General features: G+C 40.8%; 1 protein-coding gene across 1 annotated transcript in view; it reads right to left on the bottom strand.

The window, feature by feature from the left end:
* ROS1 (ROS proto-oncogene 1, receptor tyrosine kinase) overlaps positions 1–27,459 on the bottom strand; it is a 93,880-nt gene that overhangs the window by 22,327 nt on the left and 44,094 nt on the right. The window contains 16 exon segments of the mRNA XM_039530714.1: positions 3,613–3,677; positions 4,923–5,085; positions 5,624–5,759; positions 6,311–6,403; positions 7,125–7,312; positions 11,240–11,357; positions 11,840–12,014; positions 12,986–13,162; positions 16,045–16,277; positions 19,804–19,951; positions 21,064–21,281; positions 22,734–22,910; positions 23,898–24,187; positions 24,740–24,951; positions 25,897–26,099; positions 27,112–27,175. Of these exon segments, the coding sequence (XP_039386648.1) occupies positions 3,613–3,677; positions 4,923–5,085; positions 5,624–5,759; positions 6,311–6,403; positions 7,125–7,312; positions 11,240–11,357; positions 11,840–12,014; positions 12,986–13,162; positions 16,045–16,277; positions 19,804–19,951; positions 21,064–21,281; positions 22,734–22,910; positions 23,898–24,187; positions 24,740–24,951; positions 25,897–26,099; positions 27,112–27,175 (2,660 nt within the window).

The following is a 27,459-nucleotide window of genomic DNA, read 5'->3' as shown; positions in this document are numbered from 1 at the left end:
GCACATGGACGGAAAAAATTAGAGAGAACATTGGTTCTGTATTAACTGTGGGCAATTCCTAAAACATGTTTATTTTGGAGAAGGGTGTGAGAAGGTACCTGGTACCACAGACTGTGGGACTGCTGAACCAAAGGATGCAGCATCTGCCAAGGCATAAGTCAGAGCATAGTGCTGAGTCAATGTATGGACAGAGCTCCAAGTAGTTGCCCTGGAGATTTTGGAAAGAGGGACACCTTGCAGTGATACTACTGAGGTAGCCTGTGCCCTATGTGAGTGACTTTTGATACAACATGGAGGAGGTGTAATTTCTGCAAGCTGGTAACGGAGGAGGATGCAGCCAGAGATTCACCTCAAGAATCTGTGGGACTATATGACCTTGCCCTGCATTCCAGCTCCTCAAAATGGCTTTGTCCAATCCAAGTAGAAAGACAGGGAAAGGCTTTCATCTAACATGTATCATCTTCTTTCGTCTCTCAGGTGGGGCTTCAGGTGAAATACAGGTAGATGAATCATTTGATTTAGATGGAAATCTGACAGGACCATAAGAACAAACACAGGATCTAGGCCATCTTCATCAAATACAGAAAGAAGCATGAAGCCAAGGGGTCAAAGGACAGCCTCATAAGTGCTGCTAGTACTAAATTCAGATCCCTGGGAGGGAAAGATAGCAGAGGGAAAATACTAACAAAGCCTTTAAGGAATTGGACTGTCATGGGATAAGTGAAAACTGAGTAACTCTCTATTGGAGGGTGAAATGATAGCTATGAGATGAACCTTCAGTGAGCTGACTGGAAGTCTTGATATCTCAGGTGGCCAAGGTCTTCCAAATGGCCTTATCCAAGTCCAAGATGGCTTCATTCATGTATAAGGCCATCTTGGCAGGAGCTGCAGAGTGGAGGATGGCTAAAAGCTTTGCATGTAGGTCCTGCACTTCCTCCAATGGAATTTGAAGGGTGTCAGCTATCCTCCTAAGCAGTTCTTGGTATTGCCTGTAACGGTCAGGCAGAGTGGGGAAGACTAGCAATACCACCTCATCTGGGGATCAGGATGAAATCATAGAGTGTTCTGGCAGTACCAGCTGCGCCTCTTGATATTCTGCCAGAGCTTTCTCTCTAAACGCTGGAGGTTGAGGTTGGTATCTGAAGTATTATGATTCTGGGCCTGGTGGTAAGGATCCCATGCACCCTAATGCGACCAGATAGGGTCGTACGGGTAAGGAGGTGGATCGTATGTTGGTACCTTTACACATTTGGGGGTGAATATGGGTCCTGGGCAGGGGAGAGTCTCCATGAAGCCCTGTCAGGGCTAGACTCCTATAGGGAAGCCTTATTGTAACTGGTTTACCATCTCTTGTTCCTCCTCTGAGTAGAATTCTCCAATTTAAGAGGTGGGGCCATTGGTGTCACCTGGGTGAGGGTGGTATGGCTGGAGGTGGGGCAGGGACAGCATCCTGATATCATAGCTCTGTTGAAGGTGGGGTTGGGGAATGGATGGTGTTTCAATGTGTAACACCGACATAGACCCCGGTCATCGGCAGGCAGGATCAAACCTGGGGCCTCTGGAGATTAGTGCATGAGCCTCTACCGCATAAACTAAAAGCCAACTGGCCCTTAGCTAAGGCTGTAGAGCAGACTCATTAATCTCTAAGTGGTCTTGGCCACTAGAGGGGACAGAACACCACACTCAGGAGGTGCGTGGGTTACAAATGTCCTGTACTAACATTGGTTACATGAGGATCAGGGACTCTGGATCCGGGTAGGTTGCCAGAACATCTTGAAGGGCACATCTCAGTTGAGCTGGAAGAGAACTGGCTGGAGTCTTTGGTTTCAGGACTGATGGTGCAGGCTTAAGCGTGCAGTATGACACTGCCAGCATAGAGGGAGTGCACTGGCACTATCTTTGCATCACTCAGAGGACAGTTTTGGATCAGCAAAAGCTGCTGGTATCATCGATGTGTGTCCAATCTCACCATGAGTTCTAGGTGAACACTGTATGGGGCGCAGAGTCTTGCTCAAACCTGAGAGAGGAAGTGAAGCTGCTCTCCTATATGAGGACCTATGAACAGACTTCTCTCCTCTTTTGTGTTCCTTACCCTTGTCATGCTTCCACTTGGTCTTTCAGCTTGGTGGGACGTTCTGCCACCGGAGCAGTGCTCAGCGGTTCAGGTGAAGAATTGGAGAATGGGATGGCCCTGGATCTGATCTAGGTCTCATGGTTAGCTCTGTAAAGGGTTGGCAGACCTGTAACTCCCAGAGCCTGCCTGGTACAGGGGGAGACAAGTGGCAAATCCCACACTTAGATAGAATGCATGACTCCCCCAAGCAGTGGAGGCTGGTATTGTGAGGGTCACTCAGAAGGAGATCTGAGGGCAGGCAAGGCAGATTGAAGCCAGGAACCCTGGGCATAGGGGAGACAGGGTGGGGGAAGAAACCTCCCCAACTCTAACTAAATTAGATTTAAGCTAACCAACTTTGTAAACATAAGAATGAAATAACTATTTACAATTATTTACAGGTAAAACATCGAGTGAAAGAAAAGAACACAGGTGGATTCTGTCCCAGACCAGGGGTAGTAGAGGACAAACTAAAGAGGCGCACCCACACTGACTATTCATAGGGACCAGCACTCAAAGAAGGGAATGGATGCATTCAAAAGTCAGGAAATGCACATAAAACCTTAACTCCTCTCCTTTATGAAACTGCATTTTGATAGTCTTTAATTACATAATCACATACAAGTATAGGATCCTGTCTCATTCCACACTCAGTTCAGACAGTGCGTAAGGAATGAGCAAAGGAAATGTGACATTGATTTTTTAAAAAAACTTATGGAAACAGAAGCAAAGAGGGAGTATGCACACAATACAATTGCTATCTGTCTATTATAATTCCATAATATTATATTTTCAGTATGGGAAATTAAATTCCAAATGTTCAATACCAGCTTCTTATTGTGAGTGCCCAAATTTGAAGTTAGAGAATTGCAAGTGCTCAACACCTCTGAAAATTAAGCCTTATTCATATTCCTAAGTGAAGTCTTTACCTCAAATCATGGCACATTCACTGGGGACTCCAGAGAACCTGGATTTCCAGCTCAACACTGACCTCTTTGTGTAAATTCATTCTCAGAGGGCATGTACATATATCGTATATTTGAGCCCTGAATAGGTAAGGATATGTGACAACCTCTACTGGTGAATGTGTTAAAACCAACTTTCAACAAGGAATTAAAACTTTGGGGCCTACTCTTATCCTGATAAACTGGGGCTGTCAAACACCACCCCATTATTATTAATTATCACTATAGTTATTATTATATTAATTGGCTCAGAGGGAGGAGCAGCGAGGCTGCAACATTCCCAGTCCAAAGATCCAGTCAATTCATGAAATTAGTGCAATAAACTTTCAATCTCCATCTACTATGCAAACAAATTTTGCAACTTCATTTTGATATGATTCATCAGGGATGCTTTAATTCTTCAGCAAAAATAAGAGACACAAAAGATACCCACAAACCCCATTCAGATGAAAGTGATTCTCTAATGCCTCCTGAAGGCCAGAGCCTTCATTTAGATCATTCTTGAAAGAAATTTTGTGGCAGATCCAACATTACCTCATCAAGTGTGCCTCCTTCAGGAACTCACTCTTTTCATAGTCCGTTGCACCCTTCTTCAAAGTCTAAGGCCAAAACAAGTAGTTAGCACAATTCGATCAGTACCAGTATAACCCATGTAGCATCTATAGAAAAAAAATTTCAGTGGGCCGCTTTCCTCTTCTAACACACACACTTTTCCTATTCTATATTTCCAGTAGTGGCTACAATGTAATAGGCATTTTCTAAACAGAAGTAGGCATCTATGCCCTCTTCCTACTCTGAGGAGCTCACAGTGTAAAGACAGCCTAGTAAACAGACAGCAGGGTATAGGGAAGGGGAGTAACACCTGAGGCTAAAGACACTTAGGAAAATTGTGTTCCAGCTGAAAGGAGTTGCCTATAGTTGTGCAATGCGGTATTAACAATGTTTTCAGATGGATCCCGTTTGTTTTCTGCTTTCCCTTTCTGTGGCAATGCAACATGCTCTTGATAAAGGTAAAGCTACATGTTCAGTGTTCCCGTACATGCTATTACACCTCCCAGCTCTCCAGGTCTTGTTTCAACTGATGGTTAAACAGGTGGGAGATTGGATCATTATGTCAAGTCACATTACTGTGGCACTGGGGTATATCTACACTGCAGTTGGAAGCCTGCCTCCCAGCCTGGGTAGACAGATTTACACTAGGTTTGCTTGAGCTAGCACACTAAAAACAGCAGTGTGGATGCTGCAGCATGGGTGGAGGCTCAGGCTAGTCAGCCGAGGACTGATCCAGGGGACTCAGGTGATTAGTCTGAGCCGCTGTCTGTGCCACAGCATACACACAGCCATTTTTGGTGTGCTAGCTTGAGTAGCATTAGTGACTCTGTCTACCCCGTCTGGGAGGCACACTCCCAGCTGCAGGGTAGACATGCCGTGGGTTGCCTAGTGAGTTAGTCTCACATTCCCAAGATTTGGAATTGAATGTAGATTTGGTCTTAGTTAAGTCACTAGAGGAGGGTAATCCAGAATTTAAATATCTATCTATCTATATACAATTTAAATTCTGGATTACCCTCCTCTAGTGACTTATATATATATATGATTTAAGTTAAAATGTTTAACATGATTGACTGTCTCAGATAAGGAAAGGCCCAAGACTTGACATTAACATGTGCTATGAGGGGAGCTCAGCCCTTAGTGATTTCACAAGGATTCCATGAGTGAATCAGTGGCAGGGACAGAAATAGAACCCAGGTTTCTTGACTCCTATTCCTATGGCCTAACCACAAAGCCATGTTTGCTCACCTTAGACCATGCTGTTGCTAAAGGGGCTACACAGCTGAAATTACCTTCACTGCCACTTTGGATTCCCCATTTCCAGCTCCTGTGATATCTACTGCAGTCCCTTCGTACACCTCTCCAAAGGCTCCACTTCCCAGCAGATTATGCAAATTCAGTTTGTCCCGAGGAAAGGCTGGCAAAGATTCAATCTCTGCCCGAGTAGGAAGAGTGCTACAAAACAGTATGGCTTGTTATAGCTTTAAAAATAAATATTCATTCAAATAAGTACATGGTTGAGGAATGCTCTCAAATTTTGCCTTAAACAAATTTGGTACAATTTGTCTTGAACACAGTTCACAAGAGACTGAAGTGATGCACAGGATTTTTGCATGCCCTCTGCAGAGGAGGGAATTACACCTCTTGTGTACCTAGAGCCAGATTTATACCCATCACAGCACAGAGGATGCTGAGCAATCATGGAATGATATTCCACAGTGCCACAATGGGAGCAGCTGGGTCCTATGCTCTTTTGAAAAGCTGGTCCTTATTTAGGTGCCTAGATGGAAGCTGAACTCTTTTAAAAATCTGCCCCAATTGTGGGCACTAAGTAACTTTCGCTGGGCCTGATTCTCTGAGTGCTGAGCACCCACAGCTCCCACTGACTTCACTCATAGTTTTAGGTGCTCAGCATCTGTGAAAATCAGGCTCACGAAGGTCGGCTAAATTTTCTGCTCTGGAAGTAGCTTTTACACATGTCACAATTACATACCTCACAGCATAGCAAGCATTAGACAATCCCACAGCATCAGCCAGCCCCCTAAGTTGATCTAATTCTTTATCTTCTCTGACAAGCACTATCTGCCCATGCTGCGCAGACTTTCTGAACTTCCATATTCTGTGCCAGACTGGAAGGGAAAAGCAGAACATAGGAGATTGCACTTCGACATCCTTTTACACAAGTAAGCTGAATAATTACATTTGCTTTTCCTCTATATCATAGACCCTTTTCTAGTCCCTTTCCCGCATTTGGGGTTAAACATATGAACATCAGTGACATACCTGACGAAACAATTACTAACCGTACCAGTGTGAGTTTACAATGCAAGAGCGCAACTGCACCCTCAGTATCCCTCTGCTCTCCCTGCAGAGAACTAAAATCATTGCAATGAAACTTGCCACTATGAGCATAACCGGTAATCTCTGGTGACCCAAAACATGAGCATTCTCAGGTCCCTTCTAGCCCCAGGTCTTCTGCATGGGGGCTATACAGCACCACCCAGTAGAGATCCAAGTTTCTACTGTGCTAAGGCCAGGAAACATGCTCCAGTGGTTGCTTGGCACCTCACAAGATCTAGCTCTAAAACACCAGACGGTCCTTCTCTTACATTCCTGATTTGTTTCATTTTGTTGTGGTCTGGCAGACGCACAAGGTGCATTAAACTTTGTAATCACATACCTAAAGCAAACAGTGCAATCACAATTAAGATGAAGGCAATCACTCCAGTCACAACAGCTATGGTCATGGTTGCCTCTGGGCGGGGTGCAGCATCTGTTAAGAAAGAGAAGAGTAGTTCACTGACATTGCAACTGAGCTCAGCAAAACTGTGGCTTTGTCTACACTGCACTTTCGAGGTTAAAACTTTTGTCACTCAGGGGTGTGAAAACATACAACGGTGCGGCTGCAGTGGCACAGCCATGCCATTGTAAGCGGTGCAGTGTAGACGGAGCCTGTTAGAACTCCCGCTCTGTGCCGTTCCTCTAACCTCCGACGGTTGTAAATGAAAGAAGAGTGCAGAGCTGTTCAACTGTTAAACAGTTAGGATGGGATTTTCAAAAGCCTCAGTGCATGCCTACATCTGCTCCCACTGAAGTCAATGGGAAAACTCTCACTGATGTCAATGGGAGCAGAACTGAGCAAACACTGAGCTCCTTTGAACCCCACCACCCTTACTTCATTCGATATACCACAGCATCTCCAGACAGTGTAGAAAAACATATCCAACCCAGGGATAACGAGTGCAGAGAGAGTTTGGTCCCAGTGTTTCTCTGAAAAGAAAGTTATCCCTAGCACTACCAATGGGGAATCTTCACAGAAACACTGCTATTAATTGCCACTTACACCTTTTACACTATAGATGCTACGACATCTTCATACAAATAGTTGTCTCTGTTCATAAATCATTGGGGTTACCCTGAATAAAAATGATTTGTGTTGGTGATCTACCATTTCAATGTTAGCTGATTTACAGAATAAAAAGTACAGCACATACCTTTAACCAACACTATATTGTCACTGATGCCACTGTATTCACCCAGTCCCAGCATATTTGCAGCTGCGGCTCGAAACTGGTAAGTTCCTTCTAGGTTCTTGGCCTTCCATGTGCATATATTGGTACAAGAGCCATTGTAAACCATCTCCCAAGAAGGCTTCATTTTGCTTGTGTTCCAGGACCCCTTCCTACAAAGTGCACAGCAAAACAACAAAGATATATTAGCTAGTTTTTGTTATTTACGGCTTCTGCCATACATCATTTCAACAGCATGGCCTACATGAAGACTCACTTCTTGCACATGCTCTACAGGCAGTACCATTCCATTCATGTGGGTTTGGCTACAGAAACATAGTGATATTAACATGCCGTTCCAGTAACGCAGGAGATGACACCTCTTTAGCCTGGCATAGAAAATGAAATGCCAGCATGTTTTGGACATACCCGGTGAGGGCATCCTTTCTGCAGTTTTAATATGCCGCTCATAGCCAGGATCTCAGAACATTGTTGTTTGATTTTAGGCAAAAAAACCTCTTCATTTATTCTTTGTACTGTTAGAGGTTTTAGCTCTCTCAGGCCTAAAGCAGTTCAGTGCCTCTTGTGTATCAGGTTTCACAAGCTAATACAGAAAGCATGTCACTGGCAGGGAAGACACAATCCTTTAGCTAGCCAGTTTCCCACAGTATCTGCTGGCTGCCAGGTATATTGCTTCCTTTTAAAGTTGGCTTTGATTGGCTCGCTTACCACAAATTCAGAGCAGATTATACATCATCTGAAGAAGGAACATACATTAGATCTGTAGGGCATGTCTGAATCGTCATTTCATGTTACACGATACAGGTGTACTCCATGTGAAATGGCCTTGTACTGTATGCCAACAAACCCCACAACTCACTCTAAAGCAGAACAACAGAACAAAAACATCTAGCCCAGAAAGCCATGTGGAAGCTAAATGTATATGTTGTCGGGTTATTCATGTTACTGATAGAGTTCTGTGAAAATCAGTGGTTATCCTCAAGGAGATTATGCCAATATTTTCTTTGGTATTGGTTAGCTGGGTTCACACTTATCTAACTGGGTTCAAATGGGTGCAAAACTCAGTTGAAACCATTGACCTTCTCCTGTTTTTACATCAAAACCACATGAGAAAAGTAAATTTCAGAAAACTGATGAAAAATCAAAGATGAATCATGGACTGATTATGGGCTGCTTTGGAGCCAGGAGAATACAAACTTGTGACTGTGCATAACCCTTACATGAGATAAAGCTCCTTATGCCTTTCCTCACCTTGGACTCCCACACATGGGTCAGGTGCAATCTGGCCTTTAGCAGATCAAAATCATCAGGTCTCATCGTATCTCAGTTATCGTATCCAGCTCAGTACTGTCGTGTTCTCATGGTAGAAGCTTACAACACCAGGAAAGTATGCCCGGGTGAAAGCTTATGCAGCTGAAGTATGCCAAGTTCTGGCAGTGCTGTCAGTCTTTCACTATCATGAGCACTAAATTAACTTAGGAAAAACAATGCACTGAGTTTTATTTTTTGGTTCTTTTCCTAACCCCCAATTTACGAAATGTCATAGAAATATCCCAGCAGAAGAACCCCCTTTGATATTATGCAATGTATTCATCTTTGGGAGATTTAATACTTACATTGACTCTGGAATGCCCTGACAAGATTCCCCTCCAGATTCCTTATCAGGAATTGGAAGTATCAAAGACAACTCTTCTGACAAAAAATATCCTAGGCTATACAGTTACCCCATCTGATCCCAAAAGAAGGACTTTTTACAGTTTTAGCTACTGCTGTGTAGATGCCTATGAGTATAGACATGTTCACTATAGCTAACCATTTGTAAGAGGATTAATTCAAGGAGTTCCCAGTAACCTGGAACATTTAATGCCCTTGTCTGACAACTATTTAACATTTCCCCCGCAATGCCTCTGGATAATGAGGTATCTATACTTCAATTAGTGATGAATATGCATTAATTGATTCAGAGGTTTGATTTGGAAAAGCATTCAAAACTTCATCTGATTAACCAGTTTATCCAAACAGATCTATGTATCTGGGAAATGGCTTGGAAATCTTATTAGAACTAGTTTTCTTATGAGATTTCCAGAACTTTCTGGTTTTTCTGAGTTTATCAGAGTCAGAAATATTTAGAAGATAGCCTTTCCTAAGACATTTCTTAATCCTCAAGGAGCTGACTGAGGAGATATCTGAGCCATTAGCGATTATCTTCGAAAACTAATAGAAGGTGGGACAGATTCCAGAGGACTGGAAAAGGACAAATTTAGTGCCCGTCTATAAAAAGGGGAATAAGGAAAATCTGGGGAATTACAGGCCAGTCAGCTTAACTTCATTACCGGGAAAGATAATGGAGCAAATAATCAAGCAATCGATTTGCAAACATCTAAAAGATAATATAGTGATAAGTAACAGTCAGCATGGATTTGTCAAGAACAAATCATGTCAAAGCAAATTAATAGCCTTCTTTTACAGGATAACAAACCTTGTGGATGGGGTATGAGCATTAGATGAGGTATATCTTGACTTTAGTAAGGCTTTTGACACTGTCTTACGTGACCGTCTCATAAACAAACTACAGAAATACAATCTAGATGGAGCTACTATAAGGCGGGTGCATAATTGGTTGGGAAACCATTCCCAGAGAATAGTTGTTAGTGGTTCACAGTCAAGCTGGAAGGGCATACCAAGTGGGGTCTCACAGGGATCAGTCCTGGATCCAGTTCTGTTGAATATCTTCATCAGTGATTTAGATAATGGCAAAGAGAGTACACTAATAAAGTTTGCAGATTATATTAAGCTGGGAGGGATTGCAAGTGCTTTGGAGGATAGGATTAAAATTCAAAAATGATCTGGAGAAACTGTCTGAAGTAAACAGGATGAAATTTAATAAAGACAAATACAAAGTATTCCACTTAGGAAGGAACAATCAGTTGCACACATACAAAATGGGAAATGACTGCCTAGGAAGGAGAACTGCAGAAAGGGATCTGGGGGTCATAGTGGATCACAAGGCAATTATAAGTTAAGAGTGTAAGACTGTTGCAAAAAAAGCAAACATCATTCTGGGATATTAGCAGAAGTGTTGCAAGCAAGACATGAGAAGTAATCCTTCCACTCTGCGCCGATAAGACCTCAGCTGGAGTATTGTGTCCAGGTCTGGGTGCAACATTTCAGGAAAGATATGGACAAACTGGAGAAAGTCCAGAGGAGAGCAACAAAAATTATTAGAGGTCTAGAAAACATGACCTGTGAGGGAAGATTGAAAAAACTGGATTTGTTTAGTCTGAAGAAGAGAAAATTGAGAGGGGACATGATAACAGTTTTCAAGTACATAAGCAATGGGCTTAAATTGCAGCAAGGGAGGTTTAGGTTGGACATTAGGAAAAACTTGCTAACTGTCAGGGTAGTTAAGCACTGAAACAAATTACCTAGGTAGGCTGTAGAATCTCTGTCATTGGAGGTTTTTAAGAGCAGGTTAGACAAACACCTGTCAGGAAATGTCTAATTACCACTTAGTCCAGCCTTGAGTGCAGGGAACTTTTCAATTTTTGGAAGCCTGAGACACCTCAGAGGGGGATGATTTCCATAATGAACTGAGCACCAGCCCTCTGAAAATCAGATCCTTTAAACTGTGTCAAGTTGAGTACCCAAAACAAATCAAGGGACCTAACATTTCTAGTCACTTTGGAAAATTTAGGCCAGCGTGCTTGTGAGGTCCCTGAATCTCCTCATCAACTCCTCAGCCTACCTCTTCTATTAGTAAGTATATATGAGGAATAAGCTGAAAGCCCGAATTCCCCCCTTCAGCCACAAATCATATTGATGATCGTCCTTCCTGTCTTGCCTGAAAACAAGATGTGCAGGAGCATGTAAATGCAATTTCAAAACAAAGGATATCAAACATTCAGAAATTTCTAAAATGGCTTAAATTCAATTTGGGATTTGGGCCTAAATGTAAGCTCATTAGTATTTAATCTGAACCTATTTCCTACTTAATTACTGTAAAACATTCTGCTGGATACCCATACACAAATGAACCATCGATCATTTGCTAGCAGGAGCATGCTCTGCAATTCACTTACCTGCTTTCTAAAATGTGGTAGGTAAGATTGCTTCCATTGTCTTCAGCTTTTTCCCACTGTACAGAATTTTTATTCTCCTCTGCTATTTGGGGGATTCCTGGTTTACTTGGAACTCCAGCTATTGTGTAAAGTGAGAAAATGTAGAATTCTGAAAACATAGTATATTAATACACACATTTCCTATTCTGAGAAAAAAGTGACAAGAGCTAGGGCTAGAGCAAAACTTCGACATGCACCTGGGTGTTGAGACATCTGAAGGAACTGGAGATTCTCATCTAAAAGGCTACTTGTGAAAAAGGAACCTTTAGACTTTTATTCATGATGGGAAACTTCACAAGGTTCATCCACACACATTCAGACTTCTGCCTGGATTCACGAGTTCTTATAACATTAAAGTATTTCATTTCAATTCCACTCTCTCCTTCCCCATCTCCCACCTTTGGCAGATATTTATTTTGTGCCTTTTTTTTTTTTGAGTTCACACAGAGAGAAATCAGTGATTCTTATAAGATGAATATTATATGGAAAAGCATCCTGAAAATGTTTCCTTGCACCCTCAAAATAGTGTTAATCTAGGATCACATGATTTTAAGGGCTTACCCCTAGTTTTAAAGCTTCCTGGAGGTGAGGTGCTTTTTGCTCCGGTTATGTAAATAACTGCTGCTCGCACAAAGTAGTTGGTGTCAGGACGAACTCCCGTGAGATGACATTTATACGTGGGACCTGCCGTACAGGTGATGTTTGCAGGACAAAACCAGCCATTTTTTGTTTGCCACTAGAAAAATAAAATATCATCTGAGTCAATGGTCTCACTCTGTGAGGGCCTGATCCAAAGTCCATTGCAATCAACAGAGTCTTTCTATTGACTTCAGTGGCCTTGGTATGGGGCCCTTAAAGAAGTATGTATACAAACACGAGTACTGAGAGGCTATTGAGACGGGGGAACGTGAACTACAAACCCTCTTCCGACAGACCAAGACCACCTAGAAATTTGATGTTATTCTTCTGAGATCTACAAGGCCTGGAAATCACACGGGACAACAGAGTGGGTAGCATAGATGTGCAAGAGCTGGAGAGACCATAAGCAGCCTTCCCCTTCCACACCTGTGTTTGACCTGTACCTTTGGCTCGCTGTGAGTTTTGCTTGCCAGGCTGATCCTAAGTGAAGCCATCACGATTATGATCAGCTCTATTAAGACATTCATGCAGTCCAGAAGCATCTCTGGCATTTTCTGACTACCGTGGTTCAGATGTTAAACCTGAAGTTGCCATGTATATTGCTACCATTGTAGCATTTACTTCATAGCGCATGCTGCAGGACTGATTTGTTTCCCCAGCAGTTTCTTTCTAGGCCTGCCCCATGTAGGAGATGAAAATAAAATTCATAGACTGTTTTAAAAAAAATTATTTCAACATTTAAAAAAATTGGAGCCCACCTATTTCTTTCTAACCACAGCACACACTGGAGAGCATGTAAGAGGGCTATTCCTTCCCCGAGAGATTCTGGATGACTCAGCCAAAAATCTTTTGGAAGTCCTGGAGAACACCTGCTGCAGGGGCAGTTCTCCCTTGTTCCTGGCCAGTGTTGCCTTCACCTTGCCCCTTGTTGGAGTACTACTACTGGCAGTGACATTATAGTGCCTGAATTACCCAGTATGACTCCTTGCATCCTTCCCTACCTCCCCACCCTCTACAAGGCTGGACAAAATCTGGCCTTTAATCTGAAAAGAAAAGGCTATTGTTTACCTTCTGCAATTCAAACCAGAAGCTGGTTATGTTGCCATGCAAAGGAGACCTCCATTCTAACTGACAACTGGTGTTTCTGGCAATTATATGAACAGGGACAGGCGGAGTCTCAAATGTTGCTGCAAACACAGGGGCACTCTCAGAAAACCAGTTCTTCTCTGGATGAAAAGCAAGAACCTAACAGGAGAAACAATGAAACATACAGTCTCAAGCCACTCTGAAAACTGCATTGGGTGTGGTTTTGGTGGTTGTTGTTATGGCAATGTGAGTGCTCCCTTTAGTCATTCAAGTACCTTGGAACATTACTTAAGTGCTTTAAACAAAGTTAATACTCAGGGAAAGATTAAGACTATGTACAGCCTGAATCCAAACATTCTTGGCCTTCCCACTAAAGCTATGGGGACCCTGAGACAGAACTCCTCTTGGCCGCTAGCCCCATCCAACAGACTCTTCTCAGCTCCCCAGTTTCATCTTTCCCACAGAACTGCTCCCCTCATATTCCTTCCTTGTGTGACACAAGCATTTCCGCAAACCTTTGGGTAGCGTTTTGACACCCACTGAGACCTTCTCCCTAGGTTTAAAATCACCAATTAAAATATCACCTATTCTGTCCATATAAGTCTCCTTCCTTTGTCTGCAGCCTGCCTGGACAGTGTCATGGATAGCGTCACACTTCAGTGGAATTCAATGACCCACAAGGAATTGCGACATTTTAACCAACTAGATGTTAAAGACCGTTCCCTGCACTCCTCTTTCCTGGGCACATCCTAATTTGAGAGACGTTTTTCTCCTAAAGTCCACCAAACAGCCAATGCGCTGCATGCATTTTTAGACCCTTGTTAACCTGCCCTTGCTAATACTAAAGAAATACCAGAATTGGTGTATTGTTCCTCCAACTATTTATTTGCAGTATGCTTTTTTAAAAAAAAATTATAAACAGCTGAAAGGTGGAATCCGCTCGTATGTGTCTGTCAACTTTCAGTGAAATAATCAAGTATAGTTCTATGGATAAAACAGAAAAACCTGGATGCCACAAAGGGACTAAGGCAGTGCGATGCTCAGCTTCCCAACGCTTAACTTTTAGGTGCCTAAAAATATCACAGCAACACCACCGTGATCCACAAAGCCTGAATTAGGTGCGCATGCTAATATGTATGAAGAGACAAGCACCTTACAATGAGAGCCTCAAAAGCCAGCATGCTAAGCAGGGAGCCGCCTTAGCTAGCCTGTGGAAGATGCTGTGGAGAGAGGCATGTGCTAAAGCTCTGCCCTTTTCTCAGAGACAGGCTCCTGAATCCATGGTGCAGCGAGGCACCTATCTCTGCTTTGTGACCCACAGCCAAGAACCCTCTCCTGGAGTCAAGCGGTGTAGGCACCTAAGTCATTTTTTGTGAGAGTGGGTTAGACACCTGCTTCACTCCACACAAAATGCATGGGGAGGTCTAGTGACCACCCTATACATTTTACCCCAGTTGTTGGAGCACTCACCGGGGCTGGGGAGACCCAGGTTTAATTCATTCTTCTGCCTGATAGGGGAAAAGAAGCCTCCCACACCTCTCAGGACAGTGCACTAACCACTGAACTATGGGATATTCTGATGTGGGGCTCCCTCCATCTCTCTGTTGAAGCTGTACCACAATGGATCAAATAATGAAAGAGCGATTGGGCCAGAGAGCGAGCGAGAGAACGATTCTGTAGCCTGGTGGTTAGGGCACCCATATGGGAGATGTAGGATCCAGTCCCACTGCTCCAATGACTTTACTTACACACAGTGGAAGAGCGTCAACAGGCAAGACTGAGGGAGTGCTATATCAGGATATCCCGTAGCTCAGCTGCTAGAGCACTCGCCTGAAATGTGTGGGAGACCCCTGTTCAAATCCTTTCCCCCAGCCAGAGGTGGGAATTGAACTCAGGTCTCCCATCTCCCAGGTGAGTGCTTTGGCCAGGAGCTAAAAGCTGCAAGGTGAGTACCACACCAATCAGATTTTGAAAGGGACCCAGCCCTGAAGGCAGCCTCTGAGCATGCCGACCAAATCAGGCCCCACACACTTATCCTTCACTTATCTTCCTCCCAATCATGGATCGTCCTGGGGCTTAGGTGGGAAACAGGCTTCCAAATGCCTAGAGTGGATACTCCCCTTAGGCTGGGGGGAGGTCCTTTAGTAGTAGGCGGGCAGAATCCTAATAGGATCACTCTCCTGTAGCCATCTGGCCTGACCCCGTCACAAGTAATAGTGTGAGGCAGCAGAGTGCATGCCAGGGGCAGGAATTCAGGCATCAAGGGAACTTTTATCCTGACAATTTAGGCATCAAGTGAGTTTAGCACCTACAGCGTTAGGCAGAAGTTTTCTGGATCTCAGTGGAGCCTAAATGCCAGACATAGGCACCTAAGTCTGGAGTTCTTGGTAAATATCTTGGTAGATCTGGACCAAACAGCTTTTTGGGAGAACTAGGAATTTTCCATTAAATAAAAATATTTTATTAATACTAACAATAGGCCAAAGACCTGATCCTACTACCAGTGGAGTTAATGGACAGTCTCCCATTGACCTCAATGGATCAGGATAGAAGTTTTGCAGTGAGACTTCAAGATTTGACCAACTAACATTTTAAATTTATATAGCTTCATTTATCCCAAACTACTGCATATACCATAGGACTGAAAAACTCTGCCTTACAGGGGGAAGGTTGGCAGCCATCTGATCAACTCACAGCATGCTGCATGACAGTGCCAAGAAGAGAATTACTAGCTAAAGATATCACAGCCAAGCATTACACATATGTATGGGGTCTTAAGTGCCCACACAAAACAGAAATGCCCCAGAGCTCAGTTTTTAAGATCTCATCTGAAAGACCCACACAAGGAGAAATGGATGAAGTGTGATTTATCTTCCTCAGAAAGCTGAAGGACTGAGACAACTCTGCCAGGGGTCTGAACCCATGTTTACAAAATGCAAGTATGCTCTTACTTTACAAAACAGTGGCTTGGTCACTTTTTGGGTAATAAGTATGTCTACTCAAGAAACCTGAAAATATGATAAAGTAACTTATAATTATACCTTGAATACGTTATTTGTTCCACCATTGAGGCTGTTAATAGACCAGGCAAGTGATCCATTTGGAAATTCATTTTTTCTCAAAGGAGCTGCAGGAATTGGGGGTAAAAAGTTGACAGTAATTTGATAGCGGACAGAGTCTATGGGTCCATTTGGCTGTGAAGGCTCACTCCAAGATATATTGATGGTGTCATCAGACAGAACCAGTATCTCAATGAGGTTAACTGCCTCTGGTACTGAAACAAAGAGCAAAACAAAAATCTTGTAGATTTAGGTGACAAGGGTTATTTTCAGAGAAATCAAGAAGAAAGTATCAGTATAAAGGGCTTTAAATATACACAAAAGCATGAGACATATAATCCATTTTTAATAATTACACTCTACCCCTACAAATCATACACATAAAATCCACATTCTTCTACATCAAAAACTGTGCACTGATTCAAAAATATTTTGAGGTGCTTAATATGTCTTCGGCTATCCCACAGTCCTAGCAGGTACACTTACAGCTATTCTTCTTTGCCAGCCTGGCAGTGGTGCCACAGAACTCATGCTCTTTGCTAGACTCCTACCTGGGATCTCAGATATGCATTTACTCTAGGCATGCATTAGAAAAAAAAAAGCCCATATACTGAAATCAGAAATTTTGCACACTGATAATTCAACAATGTCTGAAGGTAGAAAGGTGAAAAGTAGGCTTGTTATGTTGATCTTCTTGAAATATAAGGAGTAAGTCAAGCTTGAAGAAAGACAGTTTAATAGCTTTAATTCTATAAAGTGTGCATTTTAACCCGCGGAGTCAAATGCTGATTTACTTTTGTTTTGCTTGATCTAAAAGCTAGAAAGTTAGAATGAGGCTTCATGCAAGGATAGCAAGATCTATAAAGCCTGGTTTTAGGGATGTCTGTGTTTGAGAGGTTCCACATCAAAGAAGTTACAGTTTCTGTACATCTTGTGTTATTAATCTCTCTCTCTTTTAAAAAAAAAATCAAAAACAAAATGTCAGCTGCTTTGAAGCACTACAGATTTTTCTTAGCAGTACGAGAGTGTTGCCTCTTATGATCTTGAGTTGGCCTTTGGCACATATCCTAAGAACATATGAAATGATACTCTGTTCACGATCTGCCAAGAGAAGTACAGCCATCCATATATAAGGAGAAATATTTAATAAGGTATCAGTCATCGTACAATGAGATTTTAAACCGAGCAGATGCACTGCACTGATATTTTCTGTAGTGAAACCATCATATTCTTGCATTTCGTTCAAATGAACTATTAGCTAATTTGTAAAAGAAACACAAATAAAATATCACCTCATAAGTCATGGAATCACAACAGTTAGAAATGGAAAATATTGTTAGGCTAACCAAGTTCCTGTCTATCTAGTATTGTTTCCTACAATACATTTTTCAGTGCTTTGTTTTGTCCGCTTTTAAGTTTATCAAACAATGAAGCTTTCACCATTTATCTTGAGAAATGGTTTCATAATCCAGTAGATCAAACTGTTAGGAAGTTTTCCATACTGAGTTTTCTATATTGCTTATTTTGATTTCATTCCATTTCTCCCAACTATACCTTCACACTATGGAATCCATTCCAAACCATTTCAAATAATAGAATGGGGCATTTTAATATTAATAAGGATGCACTCTGAATTGGAACTAGAGCTGAATGATCATTGTACATATTTTTCTGTGAATATTCAATAACATTTTTAAATAAGTTTATTACAGCCACGCTTAGAGATTTCTCCTCCACTTCATTTCCTATCCATGTCAGTTGTTACTAGATGACCACTTTGAAAAACCAAATCCTCTTTTGACATTTACAGATACTCTTTGAACTGATATATGGCATGTCCATACTGGTTCAGCAGGAAAATAGTTTTATAAACGGAGGGCTAGACAGGTAAATGTCAGTATTAGGTTTATAACAAGGTAGAGTCCCTTACACATCAGAATGAGGAGGATGTGCTTTGTAAATCATCATCATTTTCTTCTGCGGTTTACTTAATTTTTATATGTATTTTTCCCTAAAGTACACTCATGTTTTGGCTACAAGATCATAGATTATTCAAGTGAAATTTGCACGGGTTGTGTTGATAACGAAAACAGATTTCCTGCTAAGAAATGTGTGGAGTAAGAGTGACACTCAGTGGCAAGACCAAAGCATTTATTTTTCCTAGCCCTATTTCCTTTGATTCTACCCCTCTTCTGTATTTGCAGGGATGTAAAGGTTGATTCAAGCTTCACTCATTTTGACATAGAAACAATGGGAAGACAGAGAGGATCAACAAAGTTCTGATGTGTTGTTAAATATGCTAGGAACATGAAGAAGCTTTGACAGCAGCTGATTTAATTCCAAGCTTTAATAAAACTGTTAATCACATGCAGAAAACCAGGGGCGGCTCCAGGCCCCAGCACGCCAAGCGCGTGCTTGGGGCGGCATGCCGCGGGGAGCACTCTGCCGGTCACCGGTAGGGTGGCAGGCGGCTCCGGTGGACCTCCCACAGGCGTGACTGCGGAGAGTCCCGCGGGACCAACAGAACCTCCGCAGGCACACCTGCAGGAGGTCCACCGGAGCCGCCTGCCGCCCTACCGGCGACCAGCAGAGCGCCCTGCCCCGGCATGCCGCCCCAAGGCGAAATGTCTAGAGCCACCCCTGCAGAAAACTAAGAACAAAAGTCAGGAAACACACACATTCCGACAGCAGTGTGGAAGTTAGATTCCTGGAGGAAAAAAAAAGACTTCATATTGCACACACATGAAATTATTTTGAAATGCTGCCTCAGTCAAAAAGAATCACCGCAGTTGCTTAGCTATTGCTTTATGCCTTCTCAGGAAGTCAACAAGCCACGGCATTAATGGATCACTCCCTATGGACTCAGATATTTCACAGGTTTATATTTAGGGTTTCAGTTTTTCAGGGGTTATTAATATCATTTTTTCAATAGGGTGACCAGATGTCCCAATTTTATAGGGACAATCCCAATATTCAGGGCTTTTTCCTATATAGGGACTTATTACCCCCCATCCGGATTTTTCATATTTGCTATCTGGTCACCCTATTTTTCAAAGGTTTTTTGTTTTAGCAATTTTTTAGTTTTATGTAGATGCCCACAAATTGGGGTTTTGAGGACTTTCTCTTTGTATATACCACAATGAGTAATTATATGCATTACTCATTACAGTGGTACATAGCAAAATAAGTAATCCCTTTGTAATGTTCTGTAGTGTGCTTCCACGTAGTATACTGTTTAAAACAGCACTATGTTAAAGCACTCAAAAGAATCTTTAGTGCTTACCAGCAGAGTCTACAAAGACCAATTAATGTGCACCATGTTCATGCACTTTGGAAATTACATCCCCTTAGCTCACAGTACTGCTTTATGTAGACAAGCCCTTAGATCCAAGTAACCATTTCTAGTGTTTTTCTGGTGTCTATTGGATAAACACTGATTTTGGTTTTTTGCTGTTATATCGGTGTGTTTTATCACTGTTTATTGGTTAAAACTGAAAATCAGAAACCCTATTTATATTGTTAGACCTCCAGCCTTTTGTGCAGGTCTGAGTAAATTAAATTTTGAGCAGACACTTCCAAATTCTCTAGCAGATGATACATAGTTAAAGATAAAAGGCCTTATTCTGCTCTCGCTTACATTGGTGTACTTCAGAAATAACTCTAACTGAAGTCAATAGAGTTACATTTGCCTAAGTGCGACTAGAACTAGACCCAAAAGTCAGAGTAGAGCCTAAAACTCACCTCCATAAAGAGTTGTGCCAATGGTCTCTTTTCCCAAATGTGGCTGCTCAGAAGAATCTGAATAATAGTTTTTCACAGCAGCTTGTATCACATAAATTGAAAATGGCTGTAGGCCTTCAATAAGTGCTTCAGTATTTTCCTGAAGTTCCTGTAATTAAGAGGCAGAATTACAGACAATAAATACTTTTAGAAAATAAAGCACTGTATGTCCGAACAAGCATCTGGCAATGAAATGGGAACATATGATTTAATTACGTAGGAAAAAATCAAAATATCGCAGTACTTTTTCCTAAAAGTAAATTTAAGGATCATGAAAGATGCCAGATTGACCACATTAGAATGTTAACATCTCTAACAGATCAGGCACAACACATGTCATCGTCCTGCAATTGACCAATGTCTTTAATCCTGATTTCGGTGAGTCACTTCTAGGAATGAACTAGGGTACGTCTGTTTTTGTGCCATTTTAATCCTTGGCCTCTCTACTGAGATTACCAACAAGGATTTCAGTTAATTAGTGCCAAGTGTAATGATGTTTTTGTGACTGAGACCCACAACTCATTTCATGTAAAGTACCAAGGAATCATCAAACTGTATCGTTTTATGCACAGATAATGAACTTCTTCCATCCCAGAAAATGTTTTGTCATTGTCATGGTATTATAAAGATGTGAGCTAGGGATCTTATCCAGCCTCCACTGAAATAAATGGAAAATCTTATCATGATTTCAGCAGGCACTGGCCCAAGAGCTAAGTGCAAAAATTACAGCTACAAAACCATATTGTTCAGCGACTGTCAGGGGGATTAGAAATAGCAACTGCGCAAAAAAAAAAAAAAAAACTAAAAAAAGAGAGAGAGCACAAAAGTACACTCATTTCCTATGGCAAGCACACAAAGATACCAAATCAAACTGGTCTCAATGGTTATTTAAATAGATTAATTGCATCCACAACCTGCTTTTGAGCAGTAGAAACTGAAGGGTCCCTTCAAATAAGCTTTAGCAAGGAAATGTTAAGAAAGTAGAATGTCAGAGTCCTCTTGTGTGCAAATATGTTACAGAAAGCCAGGGAAGGTACCATTTCTGGCAAGAAGAATTATACAGAAAAGGTGGCATGGTTTTATGGAGTGGGAAATTAATACATAGTAGTGTCTGTCTGTGGAAACAAGGTTTCATAATGGAATATCAAATACTTAGAAGTGTCATGGAATCACCTTTTCATAAATGATGCCATGCAAGTTTTTGCTCCAAAATAGTCTTACCATTACTGTACAATGAAGGCCAGACAAACAGCGGGCTGAGCTCTTGCCATCATTAGTAACTTTTCCATAGTACACCAAGTATGTTGAAGTAGGGTGGGTTATGCCAGTGCACAGAAGTTGTGTTTTGACAGGCGGTAAGCTTACTGTAAAACTGGTGTTTGTAATATTAAGAATAGTAGGTTTCTCAGCATTTGAAGCTAGAGTCAGGCATCCTTTATCTAGAAGGGATGGGAGGGAAAACATTCTGAAGTATAACAGCTGTAGGGACAATCCAGATTTTAGATGTGATCCTACTGCCTTTAGCAACAGAAAGTATAACTAGCAAATACTATCTTTTCACTGGTTTCATAAACAGATGAAGAAAAACGTCTGAATTTAATAGTTTGGGTTCATTTTTTGCAGCCAGTAAAGGTAAATTTTTTCAAAGAGAAAGATTTGTTTATTTTCTTGTAAGTTACTCAAGGACAGATTTTTAAAGGTATTTAGGTGCCTCGTTAGGTGCTGTAGGAATATAGGCCCACATTAGATTTGGGTGAACTATGGTATGAAATTGAGTTGGGATATTAGCATGAGCAACAGGCCCAAAGCATTTGACCAAAGAGAATATGACCCTGAGAAAGAAGAATTGCTGTGTTAAAGTTGTAGTGAGCCTTCAAAATACCTGTGTTATCTTATTTAAGGTTTGAGCTGAAGTAATAGAAATAACACAATTAACTGGGTACCAGGTACAGTAAATAATTGGCTACATAAGAAACTCCTTCATCTGGCCTTAGCTAAGGTCCAATAACTGGCAATGCCTTCACTTGTTTGTTAAAAGGTATAAAAAATGTAAACCCTTTCAAGGGTTCATTGCTAATACCTGCCTGACCAAGCTGGAGCCAACCAATATGGGTCTAAGCACCCTGGGTCAGCCCTTTTGTAAGTATCTTGATCAAATGCTTATAAATGTTTTGTTACTGCTTGGATGTAGTAAATTGCTTATTATTTAGCTTTTTAGGCATGTTTAGAGCAATTGTAGCCTTTGGATTTAATAAAGGAATTTATGGTTAAATTAGTGTCATGGAAATACCCTGCATAAATAATAATTCCAACAGATATCTAAATACCTTTGAACATCTGGCCCTTAGTTACTATGGTGACGAGTGCACAATAGGTAGATTACACTGAATTTGCCTGTCATAGGAGAAGAAGAGCTGCAGGGCAAAGTCTAATTTTCATTTGCAGTGATGTTTTCTCACACTAACTTTTTTCATCCCTCTGCTCGCTAATTAACTCTCACAATTCTACTTTGAGTCATCAGACTGTCTTCAGGATGCCACACTTCCAGCTTTCCTGTGGTTCGATTGTAAATCACCTCTTTTTGTACGACCTGCAGATTCCAAATTCTTTTATAAAGAGGTATTCTCCACTACTCACATCCCATGCTCATGGAATGTAAGCAGCATTATGATGCACTCTGACACGATGCAACATCCGGCCAGTTCTTAGCTTTCATTCTACCTTCTAAAACTGGCATTGTATTACAATCTATTGAACTGTCCTATGTATCTAAATCATTTTCCTCTGAAATCCATCTACAGTGGTAAATTTTAGGTAAACACTCTTAGAATAATTTACAATCCAAATACATTCTTTTAAAAAGACATGTTAAAATTTAAAAAACCTGCTACCTGGGTAGGGCTGCATGGCTGTGCTGTAGGCTAAGATTTGCACCTGTTCATGTGCTCTTTCCTGAAAGAAGAGGGGTTTGCTCTCTTGATTTGCTTGATAAATTGTTGTACAGTCTTTTGTTACAACAGTCCAGTATATAAACTGTCTGTCGACAGTCAAACTACCAATGGTCATGTCTGTAGAAAAATATTACAGAGTTATGTTTCAGAATAAAAATAAAGGCAAAAGTGCAGTTAGATACCCAGTCCCACTGAAAGTCAAAATGAGTTGAGCATTTAACTTGCATCTGAGTCTTTGGAAAGCTCCTCCTAAAAAAAGACTTCTGACATTTTCTGACATGTCTCATAAAGGTGAAACATTTCCCTCTTTAACAAACTGTAGATTTGATGCCTTCTCTTCTTATCCAATTATTATGGTTAAGATTAATTACAGGAAGTGTAATTCAATAATGATAAACACCAGTAATTATAGAACACAAAATTGTGGCTCATCATTCACCTTGAATGGAATCCCTCTCTTAAGGAGGAGATGATCCCTCACTTCCAAGATGAGATGTTAAAAACCAGCAACTGCTCTGTGCGGCAGGAACACTACACATCCCATAGACCCTTTTGTAATAGGACATTTTTAGCCAAGTTTCTTTGGCTACAGTGTCTAGGACCAGGCTGAAAACTGAGCCTGGATTACCATTATAGAGTTATCAGGGTATGAGTCATCCTATAAGACTTTTTGTGCATGGAACATCTTCACTACATTCAAGCCAGTATTACCCTCTGGCATATCTTTTTGGTTGTGGGAAGGAGGCACACAAATTCTGTCAACAATATTAAACCCTCTCTATGTAATGTGACAATGTGGTACAGTGGCATCCATTGACAAGCAGCAGGAGTTGATGCAACACTGTGTCTATCTGACTGATGATTTAATGGGAAACAATAATTCCTGCAAATATCCCACACTGTTCTTTTCCCCTGCTCTGTTTCAATGGCAAGCATAACTAAATATTCAGACGTAGACTTTTTTTTCCTGTCTTCACTTCAAAGTGGTTAATGTTGTGGAGAAAATCCATGATGAGTATTGCATTATTTTTGCTGAAAAGTAAATTCTTTGACAGCACAGTAGGGAACAGACTGAGAATTAAAAATGCATCAGAGAGATCTCACCTTGAAGACTAGGAACACTGATAACTCTCCAGCAGTGGCATCCATCTAAATCTGAGGCCCAGATTTCATCCCTTCCTTTGATAAAGAAAATATGGGCTTTCTTGGAGTCAGACATATCTATAGTCATTGCTCTTCCAAGGTCTGTTTCAGTCACATTGCAACTGCAGTAGCTTCTTCTTGTCTGATGTTCTAAAGGTGTGTGTCCCAAAATGTGGTGCGTGGTATTATTCACGATATCATAATAAAATATCCAGCAGCCCGAATCAAAGGCTTCCATCCAGTACAGACGACTATCAAACAAAATGTATCATTTACAATAGAAAATCTTCCTCCAGGCAACCTACCTTAAATACAGTCTAATGAATTAATACAGCCATAGAATTATTACAGTTATTGTAGGGTAAATACAATGGAATTCCCTCAGAGTGGCGTCAGGTTTTTTTTTTTTGTCGTCTATTTGTTTTTGGGTTTGTTTTGTTTGCTTTTAAACAGAACATCTTTAAACAGAGGTCCTCTATGACCAGAATTACAATGTGCAGATTGCAGAAAATTTTAATTTAGCTACCGACTTCCATTTTGCTTCACTATAAATGGAATTTCATGTCAGTATAGCCAACACTTGAAGTCTTTAAATCAAGAATGATGTCTTTCTAAACTATATACTTTAGCTCAACTAGAAGTTGTGGATACAGAGTTTCACCCAGTAATGGCCTGTGTTATGCAGGAGGTCACACTAGATGATCACAATCTTCCCTTCTGGCTTTAAAAAACTATTAATTTATTTAAATTGCTGTATTTCAATTAAATTAAAAACAAAAGTTATCAGTCATTTCATACCATACCTTAAGAAAGGATATGTTGAGAGAGATGATATAGTCAAGTATTGGGTACTTGACTGAACGTTCAAAGTTTTAAGGGATTTTGCCTTGAGTTCAAGATCCATAATAAATATTTGAGTTCCTTTCAGTGATGTTTTCAAGGCAACAAAGAGGTGTCTTGCAATCCAGTCAATTGCAATAGCTGTGACATTGCGGAGAAATCCATGTTTGAAAAGCTTAAGGGAAATAAGAAAACAGTTAGTACATCAGTTCAGAAAGTAGAATTTTTAATTGCACAGGAAATGTGGACATATAGAAATTATCAGAGGGGTAGCCGTGTTAGTCTGGATCTATAAAAGCAGCAAAGAATCCTGTGGCACCTTATAGACTAACAGACGTTTTGCAGCATGAGCTTTCGTGGGTGAATACCCACTTCATTGGATGCATTCGTTGGATGTATTCATCCACGAAAGCTCATGCTCCAATACATCTGTTAGTCTATTTAGAAATTAGTTTCTGTTTCCTTTAGTAACAAAGTCAAAATACCAAAAAATCATCAAATGAGAAATATTGACTTTTTTGACAGAAGCAAAAGTTGTCATTTCAAATCAACATTTCAACAGAACATGTTGGTTTGGTTTTCTTAAATCAAAAAAATAAAATAAAATAAAATAAAATAGCCATTTTATGTTGAAATGAAAAATTGTTTTATTTCAAAATGTTGATACAAAATGAAAATTATCATCAGGACATCTCTTTTTGGAAAATTATTTTTTTTCAATCAGCTTTGACATTTTCCAGCAAAAACTTTCAGTGTCAACAAAGCCATATTTTCTATAAGAAAACTTTCCACATAAAAACTTTTCAACCAGCTCTAACAGCTACAGATAAAGCAGCCAGACCAGATGAGGATTTTTATCATATTACTAGAAATCAAATAACTCAGTCGTCTACAACCTACACTAAGCATCTCATACAAGCTGACAATAATTAAAGCAGAATGGGCCATGTTTCTAATGCTGGTTTCCCCATTAAAAGTGATTGGCTTGTCAGGCTTCTCTTTTCAGTTTTTATACTACAACAGGACTCTAATTCATTACATAGCAGGCCCCAAAATAATCTTAATAATATGCATATATTTTACATGCTCCTTTCAAACATGGAAATACACAACAGAATACCTGAAGCCTGGAATTATTCTGTATGTTCAGAAGAAAAAGGGAATCTTCCTGGATATAATACATTGTCTCATCATTAGCAGTGTAACAGACACCCTTTATATCTCCTTTTGCTGAAAGACTCTGGATAGTCTGATTTCTGTCTATGTCAGTAAAGACCATCTTGTTGGCAGAAATAGTTATGAGAGCTGGAACTGGAAAAAAATCTGGAGGGGGAAATGAAACAGAACAACTGATACCAAACTCTCTGACAAAAATGTGCATTCATCATGATAAAGTCAGGTACTAAACGAATATTAACAGAGGCCCTGCACAAACTGTGTTTGAAACTGCACTAGCCACAAATATGTAAGCATATTTTTAGGATGGTTTCGCATCATGGCCTTCCCCCCACTCTAAGAACCATGTTCTACAATAATTTCCTAGACAACTTCAGGAGATAGCCTAGAATGTGATTCAGCTAGTACAGTTCTCAGAAAAGCATCCCAATTCACAGTGCCCAGGGAAACTGTGAGAACTGTCCTAACCACTCTGGAGTTTAACACAATTGTTGCTTGCATAATTTCAACCAGATGGGGAACTGGGACTAAATGAATAACAATATCTACACAGGAACTTTTACAGCTGAGAGCTTCAAGCACACAAAGGTGCCATTCAAGGTAACATTTGGATTAGTTTCAACACAGTATAATGTGCTGGCTGATGGGTGTATTATACTGCCTTTTACTGGAGCATCATAGCTGCTCGTTGTTTCTGATTATGTCATCCTTCAGTGGACTGTCTACAAAGTGTAAGCCTTGATACTAGCAACAGCTAATGGAGAATCTCTGTTCACTCAAAGGATAGAGATTTAGGATTTTTGATGTAGGTCATGGGTTCTAATGCCCCATACTACACAGGTGCTAATAAACTAGCAAAGTGTCTGTTGTTTTCAGCTATGGATTTTTTACAAGAGCCCAATGAAAAGTTCAAATAATTGTCCTAGTTTGCTACAATGGGAAGTGGCTAGGGCTCAGTATGTAACCTTTGCCTTCATTCAGAGTATAGAAATTTGTGGCTGTTTGCACAAATCATCCATGGCCACTGCCAATCTGAGCTGTATTTGAACCATCGTCCTAGTTATAAAAGGCTCCATATCTCATTACCAAACACCTGTACTATTGAGTCCACCATGCATTAATATTTGCATTGCAAGAGGTGGTAGCTGAATATTGATACCTGATGAGTTCGCTTCCACTATATGAGATAGAGGTCCTGGACCTGCCGATGTGAAGGCTTGCACCTGGAGATAAATGGAACAGGAGAAATGTTCAGTAGCAATCTCCACTAAGGCCCCAGTTCAGAAAACACTTAAGCACATGCTTAACAATAAGAACATGAGTAGTTCCACTGACTGCTCACATGTTTACATTTAAACATGTGTTTAAATACTTTGCTGGATCAGGGACTGAGTGAAGGGGGGCTTCCAAAGGTGGTCTGGGCAATGATAGTTCATCTTGTGTCTACCAACCACTTCTAGGTCCCCAAGCAAAGGAGACAGGCTTTTCTCATTTCAGATAAGAGATC

The sequence above is a fragment of the Mauremys reevesii genome, linkage group 3 (genome assembly GCF_016161935.1).
Source record: "Mauremys reevesii isolate NIE-2019 linkage group 3, ASM1616193v1, whole genome shotgun sequence".
NCBI classification, from domain to species: Eukaryota; Metazoa; Chordata; order Testudines; family Geoemydidae; genus Mauremys; species Mauremys reevesii.
Note: the sequence above shows the minus strand (reverse complement) of the source record. Positions and strands in the feature narration are given on the sequence as shown.